Here is a 19,216-nt window from a genome sequence, read left to right as displayed (position 1 = left end):
TTTTGCAATCAAGTAAACAATGACTGGAGATCACAAATTCTCGAATTTGCTAATTTATGGCGAATATTCGGCCAGAAATTTGCTAAATATCACAAATTCGAATATTGCCTATGCTGCTCATCCCTACTGGAGACTACGTTAGAACCATATAATAATATCATAAAGAGGTTGTTCTAGATTGCAACCCCAAGCCCCACTCTTGCTGTAGCTCAGTCCCATTTAAGTACATTTGACTAAGCTGATTGACCATAGCTTCACTATACTCCATAGGTTGTGTTCCATATTGCATCTCATCACCATTAAAGTGCACTTGGCTGATACCATTTGTAGACCTATACATCTCCATGGTAACAGACGACAAACAAATCCCATGTAGTCTAATAAGGCGGTGTCTTGTATCTGTCCCCTACAGTTGCTAAGGTGGTAGGGCAGTCTGTAGAAGGTGACAGATGTCAGAGAGTTTGACTGCAGAATCAAACTCTGCAGGAATAAAAAAACTAGTTTTCTTTTGGCACACGCAGAAAAATATTCCAGTTAAAACCAAACTTTAATTATATATAAATTAAATACTTTAAAAAGCAGGGGTAGTGTGCATTAACATATATCTATTACTATCTGGCACAGTCAGGTTCATCATATACCCAAACCTATGAATTTTTTAAACAAAATCAATTTACAATTGACATATCACTATAATTCTAAGAAAATTTAACACTAAAGGGGTTATCCGACTCCTGAAATGCTCCACCATATGCCCGGGCCCCTCACACATAATGTAGTTGCTGGCTTCCCCACCACTGATGCCGGATGTTTTCATCCACGCAACGGGGAGATGCAGCGGCGGCCGTTCGGGCTTCAGAAGCAACTCTGGTGCCGGGTAGAGAGGTAACTGCATTGTTTGTGAGGTGCCCGGGCGTATGGGGTCGGGAATTTCAGGGGTTGGATAACCCCTTTATTTTAAATATTGAAAGGAGATTCCATCATTAAAAGTGTTATTGTCAAATATGTACAGAAAAGAATACAATTATAATAATTATTCATTTTGAAGGGTCACCACCACACCATCTGGTACTATCTCCAGCCCCCTCAAAAAAAATTGGGTTTAGAACTAAAACCAGATGGTGGGGTGGTGACCCTGCACAATGTATTAACGGCAAAGAAGTGGAGTGGATTAGATAGCTATGCAGTGAACTCCTGAAGAGCGGTAGTGGCTCTGATGAGATGTTATTCTCCCTCAGGCCATTGCTCCATGGGGATCAGTGAAGTATAAAGGTGATTTGAACAATCAGGCTACAAGTAAACATTTACAAGTTTCTCTTTACTTAGTGTGAAATATAACTTGTGGTACATCCAGCAGTATTAAATAGAAAGTCCAGTTTCTGGCACCAGAAGAGGAAGTATGGAGGCAGGTTGGATGGCAATTGGCACTAGCAGGCACTTCTATATAACTGCCCACAGTGATACAAGCTTGATGTTAGTCTGGGCTAGTGGTTGTTTAGGTGTTGGGTGTCTGAGCTGTAGTTCTTCACCTGAAGCAGTGTCTGTAAAACTGTCAATTCACTGTTCTCTCTGCTGTCTCATGACACTATCCTAAAAAAGCAAACTGAGACTAAACAGGCTAAAATAATCAGTAATTTTATTAAATACATAAATATGACAAAAGACACAACAGCACATTAAAAGATGTGGTATGAATCACTCCTTAGGAATAGTAAAACACAGATGTATATAAAAGGAGGCTTGTAATACAATGTCCCTGTAGGTGGAAGGGAAGATAAGTGATCAGGTAGGGCTGCCATAAAACCAAAAAGAAAAAAAGAAAAACAGAAGTTGTCTTGTTAGTGTTAAATCGCAAGGTAGCAACAAAGAGGTAGTGCAACACAAAGGTAAGATATATATTAAACCCTAAAATAAGGGAAAATGTCAAAAAGTATATGCAACTGCCTCAATTGTATATAAATGTAATCAGTTACATAAAGTTCGGGGGAGATGTTTTCTCAGATGTTTTTCCCCGGGAGAAGGCAGACGTCGAAACGTGCGTTGGGGTGTGCGGCTCTCCTGAGAAATCATCTCCCCCGAACTTTATGGGTAGGTTTATGGGATTCTATTGTCAGTAATATGAGGGCATTGTGTTTGCTTTTGCACTTTACACTTTATCTCTGTTAGGAGGTTTGGGAAGCATACTTTGATAGTGATTCACTGTGACTGCAAGTTTATTGTTTGTTGTTTTTTACATTTATATACAATTAAGGTAGTTGCATACACTTTTTGACATTTTCCCTTATCTTAGGATTTAATATATATCTTACCTTTGTGTTGCACTACCTCTTTGTATTGCTACCTTGCGATTTAACACTAACAAGACAACTTCATTTTATTTTTATTTTTTTATGGCAGCCCCCCCTGATCACTTATCTTCCCTTCCACCTCCAGGGACGTTTTAGCATTTTATTACAAGCCTCCTTTTATATACATCTGTGTTATACTATTCCTTAGGAGTGATTCGTACCACATCTTTTGATGTGCTTTTGTGTCTTTTGTCATATTTATGTATTTAATAAAATTACTGAATATTTTAGCCTGTTTAGTCTCAGTTTGCATTTTTAGGATTACTTCATGATGCTGAGCTGGCTTCTTTAGGGTCAGACAATTTTGCCCAACATTTATGTGAGTTTTTCTTGTGTATGTTAACCTGTGCATGCTAATGTCTTGTGACACTGATGCTTTCTTGAAGCTGTGCTATGGATCTTTATGATCTGTCTGGAGTGTTGGTCTTACAGAAGAATTAGCTACTGTTCCTAAGAGTAGGAGCTCTGACATGTGCTTCCTCTCCCTTCATTACCTCTCAGGAACTTCCCCTCCTGAGAGTAAGTAGGACCGGCCCACTCCAACCAAGGGGAGGAACACGGTGATTATCCCTGTTTCTGCCAAACATTGGCAATCATTACCTCCTCTGCTGGAATAAACGGCCAATACATGAAAATACATAACAATACATAATAAAACAGAACAATTGCAGATAGTCCCAGGTCTGGGATAAATAGATAAGATAAGATAAGATATGATAAGATAGATAGATGAAAATTACATCCCTTTGCACAAATTTAGGAGCATTTAGTAAAATGGTTGCTTATTCTGCCATCTGGCCACACACAATAGGTTATGTTCAGAACCCGAGGCTGGAGTATACGCATATTATAATAAATATTAAAGGTTCATTGATACAAACATGATATATTGTATTTGCTCTGAGAACATCAGCTTCTGGTATTTCTGACACATATCATTCTAGTTCCATTTACTATACATCCCAAACACAGCTTACAGACACATGAGGAAATATATTCCTGCTGCAGGAGCTTGTCCTAATAAGAATGCTGTGTGCTGTGTAGCTCGAATACATCACAAGTAATGGGATTTATCTGCTGAGGGCAAGAGGAGCGTCAACTACTGTCCCTGCCAGATGCAGTTTATATGTTCAGAAAGGACTTGGTTGTCTCTAGTAGTGTTGATCACGAATATACTAATCACAAATTTTTTTCGCGATTTTTGGCACTTCGAGAATTCACAAATATCTAGAATATAGTGCTATATCTTCGTAATCGCAAATATTCTAGATTTTTTTTCATCAGTACCCATGATGATCCCTCCCTGCTTCTTGCTTGTGGGCCAATAAAAAGGCTGCAATATCTTTGACTTTAGGAGTAGTGTTGATTGCGAATTTTCCAATTGACAATTTTCGCAATCAAGCAAATAATGAGTGGAGATCACAAATTCGCAAATTTGAATATTGCCCCTGACGCTCATCACGGGTCTCTAGTAACACTCATGCTTCCATCTTTTGATTTCAGAATACTGTTTTGGACGGACTGGGATGCCACTTTTCCACGTATCGAGTCAGCGTCAATGAGCGGAGCTGGAAGAAAAATTATTTACAAAGATATGGAAAGTGGCGCGTGGCCCAATGGTCTCACCGTAGATCATTTTGAAACAAGGATTGTTTGGACAGATGCCAGGTATAAGCTTCTCTGAGAATACAATGGTGGTCAATGTATGTGAAACCGGAGCAAACAAGATTGATGGGCTTGTTATCAGTTAGATTTCCCAATTTTAAGATCAAGTGAAGGATGCAAATTTGAAGGAGTTGCACAGGATTAGAAAACATGGCTATTTTCTTCCAAAAACAGTGCCACACTCGAACATGGGTTATGTTTGGTAATGCAGATCAGTTTCATTGAAGTTAATAGGGTGCAATTGTAATACCACTGTATTACAGATAAGGAGCCATTTTTGGAAGAAAGCAGCCATATGTTCTAATCATGGGCAGCCGCTGTAAACAAAAAAAGTCTGCACAGTACACTGCTATTGTTATTCTGCAAAACAGTGCCACTTCTGTCCATGTGTGGGATTGCAGATTAGCCTCAATCAGGTGAATAGGACTGAGTTGCACTGAACTTGACAAGGACTATATACAACAATGGCGCTGTTTCTGGACAAAAATAAACCTCTCTACTAATCCTGACAACTACCTTAATGAAAAGTGCTGGCTCATGCTGGATTAAGAGGAAACAAGCACATTTATGGGAAAAGATTTAGTAAAACTTCTAGTTTATTCATTTATTTCATAATCAATCTGGGCTTTGAAGTCCAGGAGGCGGTCCTATCAGTGAGTGACAGCCCTCCCTTTATGACTGGGTATGCAGAGATACCTGTCAATCACTGATAGGACCGCCTCCTGGACTTCAAAGTTTAGAATGAGCAGAGAGTTAAATGAAGGAAATACAAGTTATACTAAATCTTTTCCTATAAAACTATATATCAATCAGCTCAGCTCCTCCTTCTCTATAACATGCTGCAGATTTCACAGCATTTTCCAGGTTCCCTTTAAAGAGCACTTGTCAACAGAATCGACCCACTAAACCATACATGCTACCTGGCGGGGTTGACCCTGCTGTTTACACCTGCCTTGCAAGGGTTCACCTAGTCTTTTTGCTGCCTGAGATGAAAATGTAATTAGTGTCCCCACCCCATGCCAAATTCTGTACCTAACCCTTTACTTCCAGTTCTACTGTTAAAAACATACTTGGAAAACATTTCATACAGCACTACAAAACATACAGGGTAATACAGCGCCACATACTTCTTACATCCAGTGATGTCTCCTCTGATGTAGATGTTCTCTTTCCTCATGTTCTCCATTAAGTCCAGACCGCCATGATGATTTCTTTCAGCCGTGTCTCTGCAGAGTTTGACACACAGACATCTTAGTTTCCTACTTTTCAATCTTCCACCTTCAACACCCCATCCTGCCCCCCCCAAACACTGTACCCGCTGTGCTTTCCAATACTGTACTTCAGAAACATATAATCCGCCTGAAAATGCTCGCACCACACATATAGCACCCCTTTTAATAATTATTGGCACACAGTGCTCTAACAAAATAACTGTGCCTAGTTATTTTATATGACACTAATAAGGTTATAAGTAGAGTTGAGCGAACACCTGGATGTTCGGGTTCGAGAAGTTCGGCCGAACATCCCGGAAATGTTCGGGTTCGGGATCCGAACCCGATCCGAACTTCGTCCCGAACCCGAACCCCATTGAAGTCAATGGGGACCCGAACTTTTCGGCACTAAAAAGGCTGTAAAACAGCCCAGGAAAGAGCTAGAGGGCTGCAAAAGGCAGCAACATGTAGGTAAATCCCCTGCAAACAAATGTGGATAGGGAAATGAATTAAAATAAAAATTAAATAAATAAAAATTAACCAAAATCAATTGGAGAGAGGTTCCATAGCAGAGAATCTGGCTTCCCGTCACCCACCACTGGAACAGTCCATTCTCAGATATTTAGGCCCCGGCACCCAGGCAGAGGAGAGAGGTCCCGTAACAGAGAATCTGTCTTCATGTCAGCAGAGAATTAGTCTGCATGTCATAGCAGAGAATGAGGCTTCACGTCAGCCACCACTGCAACAGTCCATTGGCATATATTTAGGCCCAGCACCCAGGCAGAGGAGGGAGGTCCCGTAACAGAGAATCTGTCTTCATGTCAGCAGAGAATTAGTCTGCATGTCATAGCAGAGAATGAGGCTTCACGTCAGCCACCACTGCAACAGTCCATTGGCATATATTTAGGCCCAGCACCCAGGCAGAGGAGAGAGGTCCCGTAACAGACAATCTGGCTTCATGTCAGCAGAGAATCAGTCTTCATATCATAGCAGAGAATCAGGCTTCACGTCACCCACCACTGTAAGAGTCAATTTTCATAAATTTAGGCCCAGAACCCAGGCAGAGGAGAAAGGTCCCGTAACAGACAATCTGGCTTCATGTCAGCAGAGAATCAGTCTTCATATCATAGCAGAGAATCAGGCTTCACGTCACCCACCACTGTAAGAGTCAATTTTCATAAATTTAGGCCCAGAACCCAGGCAGAGGAGAAAGGTCCCGTAACAGACAATCTGGCTTCATGTCAGCAGAGAATCAGTCTTCATATCATAGCAGAGAATCAGGCTTCACGTCACCCACCACTGTAAGAGTCAATTTTCATAAATTTAGGCCCAGAACCCAGGCAGAGGAGAAAGGTCCCGTAACAGACAATCTGGCTTCATGTCAGCAGAGAATCAGTCTTCATATCATAGCAGAGAATCAGGCTTCACGTCACCCACCACTGTAAGAGTCAATTTTCATAAATTTAGGCCCAGAACCCAGGCAGAGGAGAAAGGTCCCGTAACAGACAATCTGGCTTCATGTCAGCAGAGAATCAGTCTTCATATCATAGCAGAGAATCAGGCTTCACGTCACCCACCACTGTAAGAGTCAATTTTCATAAATTTAGGCCCAGAACCCAGGCAGAGGAGAAAGGTCCCGTAACAGACAATCTGGCTTCATGTCAGCAGAGAATCAGTCTTCATATCATAGCAGAGAATCAGGCTTCACGTCACCCACCACTGTAAGAGTCAATTTTCATAAATTTAGGCCCAGAACCCAGGTAGAGGAGAAAGGTCCCGTAACAGACAATCTGGCTTCATGACAGCAGAGAATCAGTCTGCATGTCATAGCAGAGAATCAGGCTTCACGTCAGCCACCACTGCAACAGTCCATTGTCATAAATTTAGGCCCAGCACCCAGGCAGAGGAGAGAGGTCCCGTAACAGACAATCTGGCTTCATGTCAGCAGAGAATTAGTCTGCATGTCATAGCAGAGAATCAGGCTTCATGTCAGCCACCACTGCAACAGTCCATTGGCATATATTTAGGCCTAGCACACAGGCAGAGGAGAGGTTCATTCAACTTTGGGTAGCATCGCAATATAATGGTAAAATGAAAATAAAAATAGGATTGAATGAGGAAGTGCCCTGGAGTCCAATAATATATGGTTATGGGGAGGTAGTTAATGTCTAATCTGGACAAGGGACGGACAGGTCCTGTGGGATCCATGCCTGGTTCATTTTTATGAACGTCAGCTTGTCCACATTGGCTGTAGACAGGCGGCTGCGTTTGTCTGTAATGACGCCCCCTGCCGTGCTGAATACACGTTCAGACAAAACGCTGGCTGCCGGGCAGGCCAGCACCTCCAAGGCATAAAAGGCTAGCTCTGGCCACGTGGACAATTTAGAGACCCAGAAGTTGAATGGGGCCGAACCATCAGTCAGTACGTGGAGGGGTGTGCACACGTACTGTTCCACCATGTTAGTAAAATGTTGCCTCCTGCTAACACGTTGCGTATCAGGTGGTGGTGCAGTTAGCTGTGGCGTGTTGACAAAAGTTTTCCACATCTCTGCCATGCTAACCCTGCCCTCAGAGGAGCTGGCCGTGACACAGCTGCCTTGGCGACCTCTTGCTCCTCCTCTGCCTTGGCCTTGGGCTTCCACTTGTTCCCCTGTGACATTTGGGAATGCTCTCAGTAGCGCGTCTACCAACGTGCGCTTGTACTCGCGCATCTTCCTATCACGCTCCAGTGCAGGAAGTAAGGTGGGCACATTGTCTTTGTAGCGTGGATCCAGCAGGGTGGCAACCCAGTAGTCCGCACAGGTTAAAATGTGGGCAACTCTGCTGTCGTTGCGCAGGCACTGCAGCATGTAGTCGCTCATGTGTGCCAGGCTGCCCAGGGGTAAGGACAAGCTGTCCTCTGTGGGAGGCGTATCGTCATCGTCCTGCCTTTCCCCCCAGCCACGCACCAGTGATGGACCCGAGCTGCGTTGGGTGCCACCCCGCTGTGACCATGCTTCATCCTCATCCTCCTCCACCTCCTCCTCATCCTCGTCCTCCTCGTCCTCCAGTAGTGGGCCCTGGCTGGCCACATTTGTACCTGGCCTCTGCTGTTGCAAAAAACCTCCCTCTGAGTCACTTCGAAGAGACTGGCCTGAAAGTGCTAAAAATGACCCCTCTTCCTCATCCTCCTCCTCCTCCTCCTGGGCCACCTCCTGTTCCATCATCGCCCTAAGTGTTTTCTCAAGGAGACATAGAAGTGGTATTGTAACGCTGATAACGGTGTCATCGCCACTGGCCATGTTGGTGGAGTACTCGAAACAGCGCAACAGGGCACACAGGTCTCGCATGGAGGCCCAGTCATTGGTGGTGAAGTGGTGCTGTTCTGTAGTGCGACTGACCCGTGCGTGCTGCAGCTGAAACTCCACTATGGCCTGCTGCTGCTCGCACAGTCTGTCCAGCATGTGCAAGGTGGAGTTCCACCTGGTGGGCACGTCGCATATGAGGCGGTGAGCGGGAAGGCCGAAGTTACGCTGTAGCGCAGACAGGCGAGCAGCAGCAGGATGTGAACGCCGGAAGCGCGAACAGACGGCCCGCACTTTATGCAGCAGCTCTGACATGTCGGGGTAGTTGTGAATGAACTTCTGCACCACCAAATTCAGCACATGCGCCAAGCAAGGGATGTGCGTCAAATTGGCTAGTCCCAGAGCTGCAACGAGATTTCGCCCATTATCACACACCACCAGGCCGGGCTTGAGGCTCACCGGCAGCAACCACTCGTCGGTCTGTTGTTCTATACCCCGCCACAACTCCTGTGCGGTGTGGGGCCTGTCCCCCAAACATATGAGTTTCAGAATGGCCTGCTGACGTTTACCCCGGGCTGTGCTGAAGTTGGTGGTGAAGGTGTGTGGCTGACTGGATGAGCAGGTGGAAGAAGAGGAGGAGGAAGCCGAGAAGGAGGAGGTGGCAACAGGAGGCAAAGAATGTTGCCCTGCGATCCTTGGCGGCGGAAGGACGTGCGCCAAACAGCTCTCCGCCTGGGGCCCAGCTGCCACTACATTTACCCAGTGTGCAGTTAGGGAGATATAGCGTCCCTGGCCGTGCTTACTGGTCCACGTATCTGTGGTTAGGTGGACCTTGCTACAGATGGCGTTGCGCAGTGCACACTTGATTTTATCGGATACTTGGTTGTGCAGGGAAGGCACGGCTCTCTTGGAGAAGTAGTGCCGGCTGGGAACAACATACTGTGGGACAGCAAGCGACATGAGCTGTTTGAAGCTGTCTGTGTCCACCAGCCTAAATGACAGCATTTCATAGGCCAGTAGTTTAGAAATGCTGGCATTCAGGGCCAGGGATCGAGGGTGGCTAGGTGGGAATTTACGCTTTCTATCAAATGTTTGTGAGATGGAGAGCTGAACGCTGGCGTGTGACATGGTTGAGACGCTTGGTGACGGAGGTGGTGGTGGTGGTGTTGGTGGTACATCCCCTGTTTGCTGGGCGGCAGGTGCCAACGTTCCTCCAGAGGCGGAGGAAGAGGCCGAGGCGGCAGCAGCAGAATAGGCCGAGGCGGCAGCAGCAGAAGAGGTAGCAGGGGGAGCCTGAGTGACTTCCTTGGTTTTAAGGTGTTTACTCCACTGCAGTTCATGCTTTGCATGCAGGTGCCTGGTCATGCAGGTTGTGCTCAGGTTCAGAACGTTAATGCCTCGCTTCAGGCTCTGATGGCACAGCGTGCAAACCACTCGGGTCTTGTCGTCAGCACATTGTTTGAAGAAGTGCCATGCCAGGGAACTCCTTGAAGCTGCCTTTGGGGTGCTCGGTCCCAGATGGCGGCGGTCAGTAGCAGGCGGAGTCTCTTGGCGGCGGGTGTTCTGCTTTTGCCCACTGCTCCCTCTTTTGCTACGCTGTTGGCTCGGTCTCACCACTGCCTCTTCCTCCGAACTGTGAAAGTCAGTGGCACGACCTTCATTCCATGTGGGGTCTAGGACCTCATCGTCCCCTGCATCGTCTTCCACCCAGTCTTGATCCCTGACCTCCTGTTCAGTCTGCACACTGCAGAAAGACGCAGCAGTTGGCACCTGTGTTTCGTCATCATCAGAGACATGCTGAGGTGGTATTCCCATGTCCTCATCATCAGGAAACATAAGTGGTTGTGCGTCAGTGCATTCTATGTCTTTCACCGCTGGGGAAGGGCTAGGTGGATGCCCTTGGGAAACCCTGCCAGCGGAGTCTTCAAACAGCATAAGAGACTGCTGCATAACTTGAGGCTGAGACAGTTTCCCTGGTATGCATGGGGGTGATGTGACAGACTGATGGGGTTGGTTTTCAGGCGCCATCTGTGCGCTTTCTGCAGAAGACTGGGTGGGAGATAATGTGAACGTGCTGGATCCACTGTCGGCCACCCAATTGACTAATGCCTGTACCTGCTCAGGCCTTACCATCCTTAGAACGGCATTGGGCCCCACCATATATCGCTGTAAATTCTGGCGGCTACTGGGACCTGAAGTAGTTGGTACACTAGGACGTGTGGATGTGGCAGAACGGCCACGTCCTCTCCCAGCACCAGAGGGTCCACTAACACCACCACGACCATGTCCACGTCCGCGTCCCTTACTAGATGTTTTTCTCATTGTTATGGTTCACCACAACAACAAATATATTATTTGGCCCAATGTATTGTATTCAAATTCAGCGGGATATAAATTTGAGGCCTAGTATTTAGGCGCTGGGTGACCGGTATGGATTTAGTGACAGAATTAGACTTGGAAATGCACAGAAGCGTGTGTGTGTGAAGTTATTCTGAATGACCCAATGTGCACCTTGAATATTATATACCCTTTTAGGGATAGATTTCAAATAGCTCTGATATAGCAGAAACCACTAAATTATGAAATTGCTAAATTGGGAATTGTACTTCAACCCAGAACAAAAAATGTGCTTTGACGGACACTAAATATCTTGCCCAGCAACAACAGTACAACGGTGGGTAACGAGAGATTTAGAGGGAATTAAATTTGAGGCCTAGTATTTAGGCGCTGGGTCACCGGTATGGATTTAGTGACAGAATTAGACTTGGAAATACACAGTAGCGGGTGTGTGTGAAGTTATTCTGAATGACCCTATGTGCACCTTCAATATTATATACCCTTTTAGGGATAGATTTCAAATAGCTCTGATATAGCAGAAACCACTAAATTATGAAATTGCTAAATTGGGAATTGTACTTCAACCCAGAACAAAAAATGTGCTTTGACGGACACTAAATATCTTGCCCAGCAACAACAGTACAGCGGTGGGTAACGAGAGATTTAGAGGGAATTAAATTTGAGGCCTAGTATTTAGGCGCTGGGTCACCGGTATGGATTTAGTGACAGAATTAGACTTGGAAATACACAGTAGCGGGTGTGTGTGAAGTTACTCTGAATGACCCTATGTGCACCTTCAATATTATATACCCTTTTTGGGATAGATTTCAAAGAGCTCTGATATAGCAGGAACCACTAAATTATGAAATTGCTAAATTGGGAATTGTATTTCAACCCAGAACAAGAAATGTGCTTGAACGGACACTAAATAACTCGCCCAGCTACAGCACTAGGGACAGATTTAGCTGGATATAAATTTGAGGCCTAGTATTTAGGCGCTGGGTGACAGGTATGGGTTTAGTGACAGAATTAGACTTGGAAATACACAGTAGCGGGTGTGTGTGAAGTTATTCTGAATGACCCTATGTGCACCTTCAATATTATATACCCTTTTAGGGATAGATTTCAAATAGCTCTGATATAGCAGAAACCACTAAATTATGAAATTGCTAAATTGGGAATTGTACTTCAACCCAGAACAAAAAATGTGCTTTGACGGACACTAAATATCTTGCCCAGCAACAACAGTACAGCGGTGGGTAACGAGAGATTTAGAGGGAATTAAATTTGAGGCCTAGTATTTAGGCGCTGGGTCACCGGTATGGATTTAGTGACAGAATTAGACTTGGAAATACACAGTAGCGGGTGTGTGTGAAGTTATTCTGAATGACCCTATGTGCACCTTCAATATTATATACCCTTTTTGGGATAGATTTCAAATAGCTCTGATATAGCAGGAACCACTAAATTATGAAATTGCTAAATTGGGAATTGTACTTCAACCCAGAACAAAAAATGTGCTTTGACGGGCACTAAATAACTTTCCCAGCTACAACAGGACAACGGTAACGAGAGATTTAGAGGGATTTAAATTTGAGGCCTAGTATTTAGGCGCTGGGTGACAGGTATGGGTTTAGTGACAGAATTAGACTTGGAAATACACAGTAGCGGGTGTGTGTGAAGTTATTCTGAATGACCCTATGTGCACCTTCAATATTATATACCCTTTTTGGGATAGATTTCAAATAGCTCTGATATAGCAGAAACCACTAAATTATGAAATTGCTAAATTGGGAATTGTACTTCAACCCAGAACAAAAAATGTGCTTTGACGGACACTAAATATCTTGCCCAGCAACAACAGTACACCGGTGGGTAACGAGAGATTTAGAGGGAATTAAATTTGAGGCCTAGTATTTAGGCGCTGGGTCACCGGTATGGATTTAGTGACAGAATTAGACTTGGAAATACACAGTAGCGGGTGTGTGTGAAGTTATTCTGAATGACCCTATGTGCACCTTCAATATTATATACCCTTTTTGGGATAGATTTCAAATAGCTCTGATATAGCAGGAACCACTAAATTATGAAATTGCTAAATTGGGAATTGTACTTCAACCCAGAACAAAAAATGTGCTTTGACGGGCACTAAATAACTTTCCCAGCTACAACAGGACAACGGTAACGAGAGATTTAGAGGGATTTAAATTTGAGGCCTAGTATTTAGGCGCTGGGTGACAGGTATGGGTTTAGTGACAGAATTAGACTTGGAAATACACAGTAGCGGGTGTGTGTGAAGTTATTCTGAATGACCCTATGTGCACCTTCAATATTATATACCCTTTTTGGGATAGATTTCAAATAGCTCTGATATAGCAGAAACCACTAAATTATGAAATTGCTAAATTGGGAATTGTACTTCAACCCAGAACAAAAAATGTGCTTTGACGGACACTAAATATCTTGCCCAGCAACAACAGTACAGCGGTGGGTAACGAGAGATTTAGAGGGAATTAAATTTGAGGCCTAGTATTTAGGCGCTGGGTCACCGGTATGGATTTAGTGACAGAATTAGACTTGGAAATACACAGTAGCGGGTGTGTGTGAAGTTACTCTGAATGACCCTATGTGCACCTTCAATATTATATACCCTTTTTGGGATAGATTTCAAAGAGCTCTGATATAGCAGGAACCACTAAATTATGAAATTGCTAAATTGGGAATTGTATTTCAACCCAGAACAAGAAATGTGCTTGAACGGACACTAAATAACTCGCCCAGCTACAGCACTAGGGACAGATTTAGCTGGATATAAATTTGAGGCCTAGTATTTAGGCGCTGGGTGACCGGTATGGATTTAGTGACAGAATTAGACTGGGATATGGCCAAAAAATGAACAGACTATTGCTGGTTAAATGCACTTGGTGTGACAGCTTCACCCTGATGTAGGCTTTAGCCAAAAAACAACCACACCATTGAGGGTTAAATGCACTTGGTGACAGGCGCAGCTTGCCCCTGATTTTGTATATGGCCAAAAAATGAACAGACTATTGCTGGTTAAATGCACTTGGTGTGACAGCTTCACCCTGATGTAGGCTTTAGCCAAAAAACAACCACACCATTGAGGGTTAAATGCACTTGGTGACAGGCGCAGCTTGCCCCTGATTTTGTATATGGCCAAAAAATGAACAGACTATTGCTGGTTAAATGCACTTGGTGTCACAGCTTCACCCTGATGTAGGCTTTAGCCAAAAAACAACCACACCATTGAGGGTTAAATGCACTTGGTCGCAGCTTGTGCTGGCGCACCACAAGACACAAAATGGCCGCCGATCACCCCAGAAAAATGAGACTGACAAACGGTCTGTGCAGCCTAAAAACAGTGAGCAATTGAGGATCAGCAGCTCAATGATCCACAGCTGCAGATCGATCAGTTAATCAAGTCCTTTGGAGGAGTTAATCTGCCTAATCTCGCCCTACTGTCGCAGCCGCAACCTCTCCCTACGCTAATCAGAGCAGAGTGACGGGCGGCGCTATGTGACTCCAGCTTAAATAGAGGCTGGGTCACATGGTGCTCTGGCCAATCACAGCCATGCCAATAGTAGGCATGGCTGTGATGGCCTCTTGGGGCAAGTAGTATGACGCTTGTTGATTGGCTGCTTTGCAGCCTTTCAAAAAGCGCCAAGAAAGCGTCACAAAAGCGCGAAGAAAGCGACGAACACCGAACCCGAACCCGGACTTTTACGAAAATGTCCGGGTTCGGGTCCGTGTCACGGACACCCCAAAATTCGGTACGAACCCGAACTATACAGTTCGAGTTCGCTCATCCCTAGTTATAAGCATTGTATCCCCCCAAATAATTGTGCTAAGCTGAGCTAAATCCCCCCAGTAGTAATAGTTCTCTGCCAGAGTTCACTTAGTGTTAACAGTGCCAATAATAATAATAATATTATGCCCTGTATAATGTGTTCCAGTACAAAAAATACCCTCTTATAATGTATGCCAGTACAAAAATAACCCCTTATAATGTGCTCCAGTACAAAAAATAATCTATCTATCTATATATCTACATATTATCTATCTATCTAATATTTATCTATTTATCTGTCTATCCATGTGTCTAGCAATCTATCTATACAAGATTCCAAATGTTACTCCAGCCTCCTCCTCCCAGGATTCCTTAGACACAGACATGCTTATTTTTGAATGGTGCCTTTTAGAGAAAAATAGCTATGAAAGCGTAAGATCAGCTGTAATATCGCCTATAACATTTACAACACACAGAAATCAGCCCTTCTGCAAAGTGTGTCTGATGACACAAAAATTACGGCCCCGACCCTCCATTTTCTTTGACGGTACTTTTCCTTGAAAAGCCATAGAAAGATTGTTTTGTGAAACAACTAGACAAATGGTCATTAATAGAAGACCCAGCTTCAAGGGGCAATTCCAGAAACCTCTGACATTCACATGAAGGTTACAATAACTAAAGACATTTTTGAAGCAGGCATTTTAAAAGCTGGGCTACTCCCAGAGTGTTCATCGACACCCCCGGTTGAGTGGTATTATTTGTATAGAGGAGCATGGGAGGTTCTAACATCTTTAAGTAGATATTGGACTTTCACAAGCTAGAATATCATTAATATACCAGCCCTAAATACACTCATTAGAAAAAAGACAGCTCAGCTCACCCACTCTTAACAGGCTTGATAAAGGAATTAAAAAACCTTATTGTCCAGAGTCCACTGTTTTTGGATCTATAGAAGTAGTCCACCTTCACCGCAAATAAGTTCAGATATTTAGATCCAGGTTGCCTTGAAAAGTGTGGTGAAACCAGCATTGGGTTTGATAGGACATCTGATTTTATTATATTCATGCTTTATATAATATCCTGTAAGTATCATAAATATCCTTGGCTGAACCTAGTGTTGCAGTACTTCTTAAATCTTCTCTGGTTTGTCTCTGAGAGGGATTAGAGAAGGAGGAACCAGGAGAGAGAGAGAGGCAACGCGGCCAACTTGCATTGATTGTCTGTGTGCTCATGTGGAAAAGAGGAACTTGGTCTTACCAGCTGCTTTGGATTTCTGTTTTGGGATATTGGTGGATCTACATATCTGAACTTGTTAACAGGCTTGATGCCTGGACTGTGAGTGGCAGTTTCTTGTAAATAATACAGGAAGAAATGGAATCCGAAAAGACAAGACCCAAGTATTTTAGTCTTGCATGACACTACACTACAGCGAAGATTGGGCTGCTCATCCCCAGCATTTCATCTTAACATTTAATATATGATATTAAAATTAACTACCACATCAGCTATCATTTTTAAATATACAAGTTTATTTGCTTTAGTATTATGTCAAAGGGTTGACAGGTTGACAAAACCACTTTCCCAAATTACATGAACAATCCCTTGATTTCTAAAGTGAGCTGCCTAATACTTCATTTCCCCTGTGGTGGAGCCGCAGGGGATTTGAACACTTGATGCCCTTGATGATTGGTTCCCCTGAGGGTAACATCAGCTGGATATTCAGTGATCAGCTTATAACTGTACAAATCTGACAACTCTTTAAAGTTTTTGGACATTTTAGTTGGAATTTTAAGATTTAAAAAAATCCAGGAACTCTGAATAAATCATTAATTAGAATTTAGAGGGATATTGGCTTTTACCTCATGGGATATTTTTACTTTCACCGGGATCATTTTTTAAAATATCTTTAGTCTTAAAGCAACCGGTCAAACATCATATTGACCAGTGAATGAACAGATCAGTTACAGGGTGACCCCCTTTTCATCTTTTTTAGTTGCATATCCTCTAATTCTCGGGCTTCTCTTCTAACATCCAAACCACTCCACTTTTCAACGATAGTCCAAACCACCTCCTGCTTGTCCAGCTTTGCTTTTGGATTGGCCAACACTGCTCACATGAGCCAGTCTGAGGGCAGCAGGAGGTATCTTTGACAACCAAATGCACAGTGTGCATTAGGAAGCTGCGTAGCCATCTTGGATGACCAAATTGGAGTCTCAAAATGGGTGTGCCTGCAACTGAAAAGATGAAAAGGAGGTTACCCTAAGTGATCTGTTCATTCCTCAGTTAATGTGATTATTTTTTTTTTCTTCAACCAGAGGGCCCCTTTAATAACTATGCTAATATGTTGCTATGTCACATGGAAAGGGGGAGCTCTCTGCTGTGTCAGAATGAACCCAGACGTGAAGGTGCTGGGATCATGAGATTTGGTCTGGAATTGGGACATTGAGACAGTATTTAGAATGAAAGTATATTAATAATTAAATATGATATTTATTGTAATCCATAATATATGTCTCATAGATATCATATAGGGTATTTTTATTTACTTTATTATTTCTGTTTATCAAAGAGTTTTTTTTGTTTTTTTTTTGGATAATGATGTTTACCAGCTAACAGTCATATCGCTATATCTGTATATAGGTCGGATGCCATATATTCTGCTCTGTATGATGGAAGCTCCATGAGGGAAATCATACGTGGTCATGAATACCTGTCTCACCCTTTTGCTGTTTCGCTGTATGGCAGTGATGTATACTGGACAGACTGGAGAACCAACACTTTGTCTAAGGCAAACAAATGGACGGGCCATAATGTAAGCGTCATACAAAAAACCAGCGCACAGCCATTCGATATACAAATTTACCATCCAAGTCGCCAGCCTCAAGGTGAGTCTACTTTGTACAAAGTTTTAACCGATGAAAAGGCAATTAAAAAAAATGCAATTGTAAGGAGAATAAAATAATAATTAGTGATGAGCGGCATAGCCAATATTCGAATTTGCAATATTTTTCAAATTTATGGCCGAGTATTAGCCATATATTCGCAAATTTGAGAATTTGTGATCTTCAGTCATTATTTACATGATAGCGAAAATCAGCAATGTAATATATTTGCAATAAAAAATTTGCGATTAGAATATTCGCAATCAACACTAAGGGATAGGCAACTTTCCAATTGGTTGTTAGGGATGTTACTAAGGCCTCTTTCACACTTGCGTTGTCCGGATCCGGCGTGTACTCCACTTGCCGGAATTACATGCCGGATCCGGAAAAACGGATCAGTCTTCTAAATGCTTTCAGTGCTACTATGGCACCCAGGACGCTATTAAAGTCCTGGTTGCCATAGTAGGAGCGGGTAGCGGGAGAGCGGTATACTTACAGTCCGCGCGGCTCCCGGTGCGCTCCAGAGTGACATCAGAGCGCCCCATGCGCATGGATGACGTGCCATGAGATCACGTCATCCATGCGCGTGGGGCGCCCTGACATCACTCTGGAGCGCCCCGGGAGTCGCACGGATGGTAAGTATGCTGCTCCCCCGCTCCCCGCTACACTTTACCATGGCTGCCAGGACTTTAGCGTCCCGGCAGCCATGGTAACCATTCAGAAAAAGCTAAACGTCGGATCCGGCAATGCGCCGAAACGACGTTTAGCTTAAGGCCAGATCCGGATCAATGCCTTTCAATGGGCATTAATTCCGGATCCGGCCTTGCGGCAAGTCTTCAGGATTTTTGGCCGGAGCAAAAAGCGCAGCATGCTGCAGTATTTTCTCCGGCCAAAAAACGTTCCGTTCCGGAACTGAAGACATCCTGATGCATCCTGAACGGATTTCACTCCATTCAGAATGCATTAGGATAAAACTGATCAGGATTCTTCCGGCATAGAGCCCCGATGACGGAACTCTATGCCGGAAGAAAAGAACGCAAGTGTGAAAGAGCCCTAAGTGCCAATATTCGCAATAAATTTGCGATTAGAATATTCACGATCAACACTGTTCATGAATATGAATATATAGCACTATATTCTAAATATTTGCAAATTCTCAAAGTGGCAATATTCGCAATTAAAATTTGTGATTCTAATATTCGCATCACATACCATATATGACTGATGACCTTTTTTGTTTTTATGATTCATACTGTAAATTATCCATTTTCAGAACTAAGGGAATCTGCAACAAGCATACAGGTGTGTCCTTCCTTACCTTTGCTTTTGGTTCTAAATATCCCAAAATGTGAGGGATGACAAAACATGATTTTGCGATACTCTGTCAAAGGATGTCTAAACTATAATATGTGGCCACCCAAAGGTTGTGATATGAACTGTAGTCTGTCATGATTTTTGTGGGCATGGCACAATATATATTGATTTTTTTTTTCTTTTTCTTTAACCAAATTCAAGCAAAGGTAAAGGTGGACACATCACTATTTCCATCATACCATAGAATGTGTGGTTTCACCAATATTTCTTTAAAAAAAAGATAGCATTGTACAGTATTGAACTAAGCTTGCTTAAATAAAGGTGCTTTACATGTGTCACATTAGTGGCCCAAGACCACTGCTGCTCC

The 19,216-nt window shown here is 43.5% G+C and overlaps 1 protein-coding gene across 1 annotated transcript in view; it reads left to right on the top strand.

The window, feature by feature from the left end:
* The window catches only part of LRP1B (LDL receptor related protein 1B), a 1,294,122-nt gene that overhangs the window by 739,276 nt on the left and 535,630 nt on the right, over window positions 1-19,216 (top strand). Inside the window, 2 exon segments of the mRNA XM_044303104.1 lie at window positions 3,852-4,016; window positions 17,294-17,538. Coding sequence (XP_044159039.1) covers window positions 3,852-4,016; window positions 17,294-17,538 — 410 coding nt within the window.

The sequence above is a fragment of the Bufo gargarizans genome, chromosome 8, assembly GCF_014858855.1.
Source record: "Bufo gargarizans isolate SCDJY-AF-19 chromosome 8, ASM1485885v1, whole genome shotgun sequence".
Classification (NCBI taxonomy): domain Eukaryota; kingdom Metazoa; phylum Chordata; class Amphibia; order Anura; family Bufonidae; genus Bufo; species Bufo gargarizans.
Note: the sequence above shows the minus strand (reverse complement) of the source record. Positions and strands in the feature narration are given on the sequence as shown.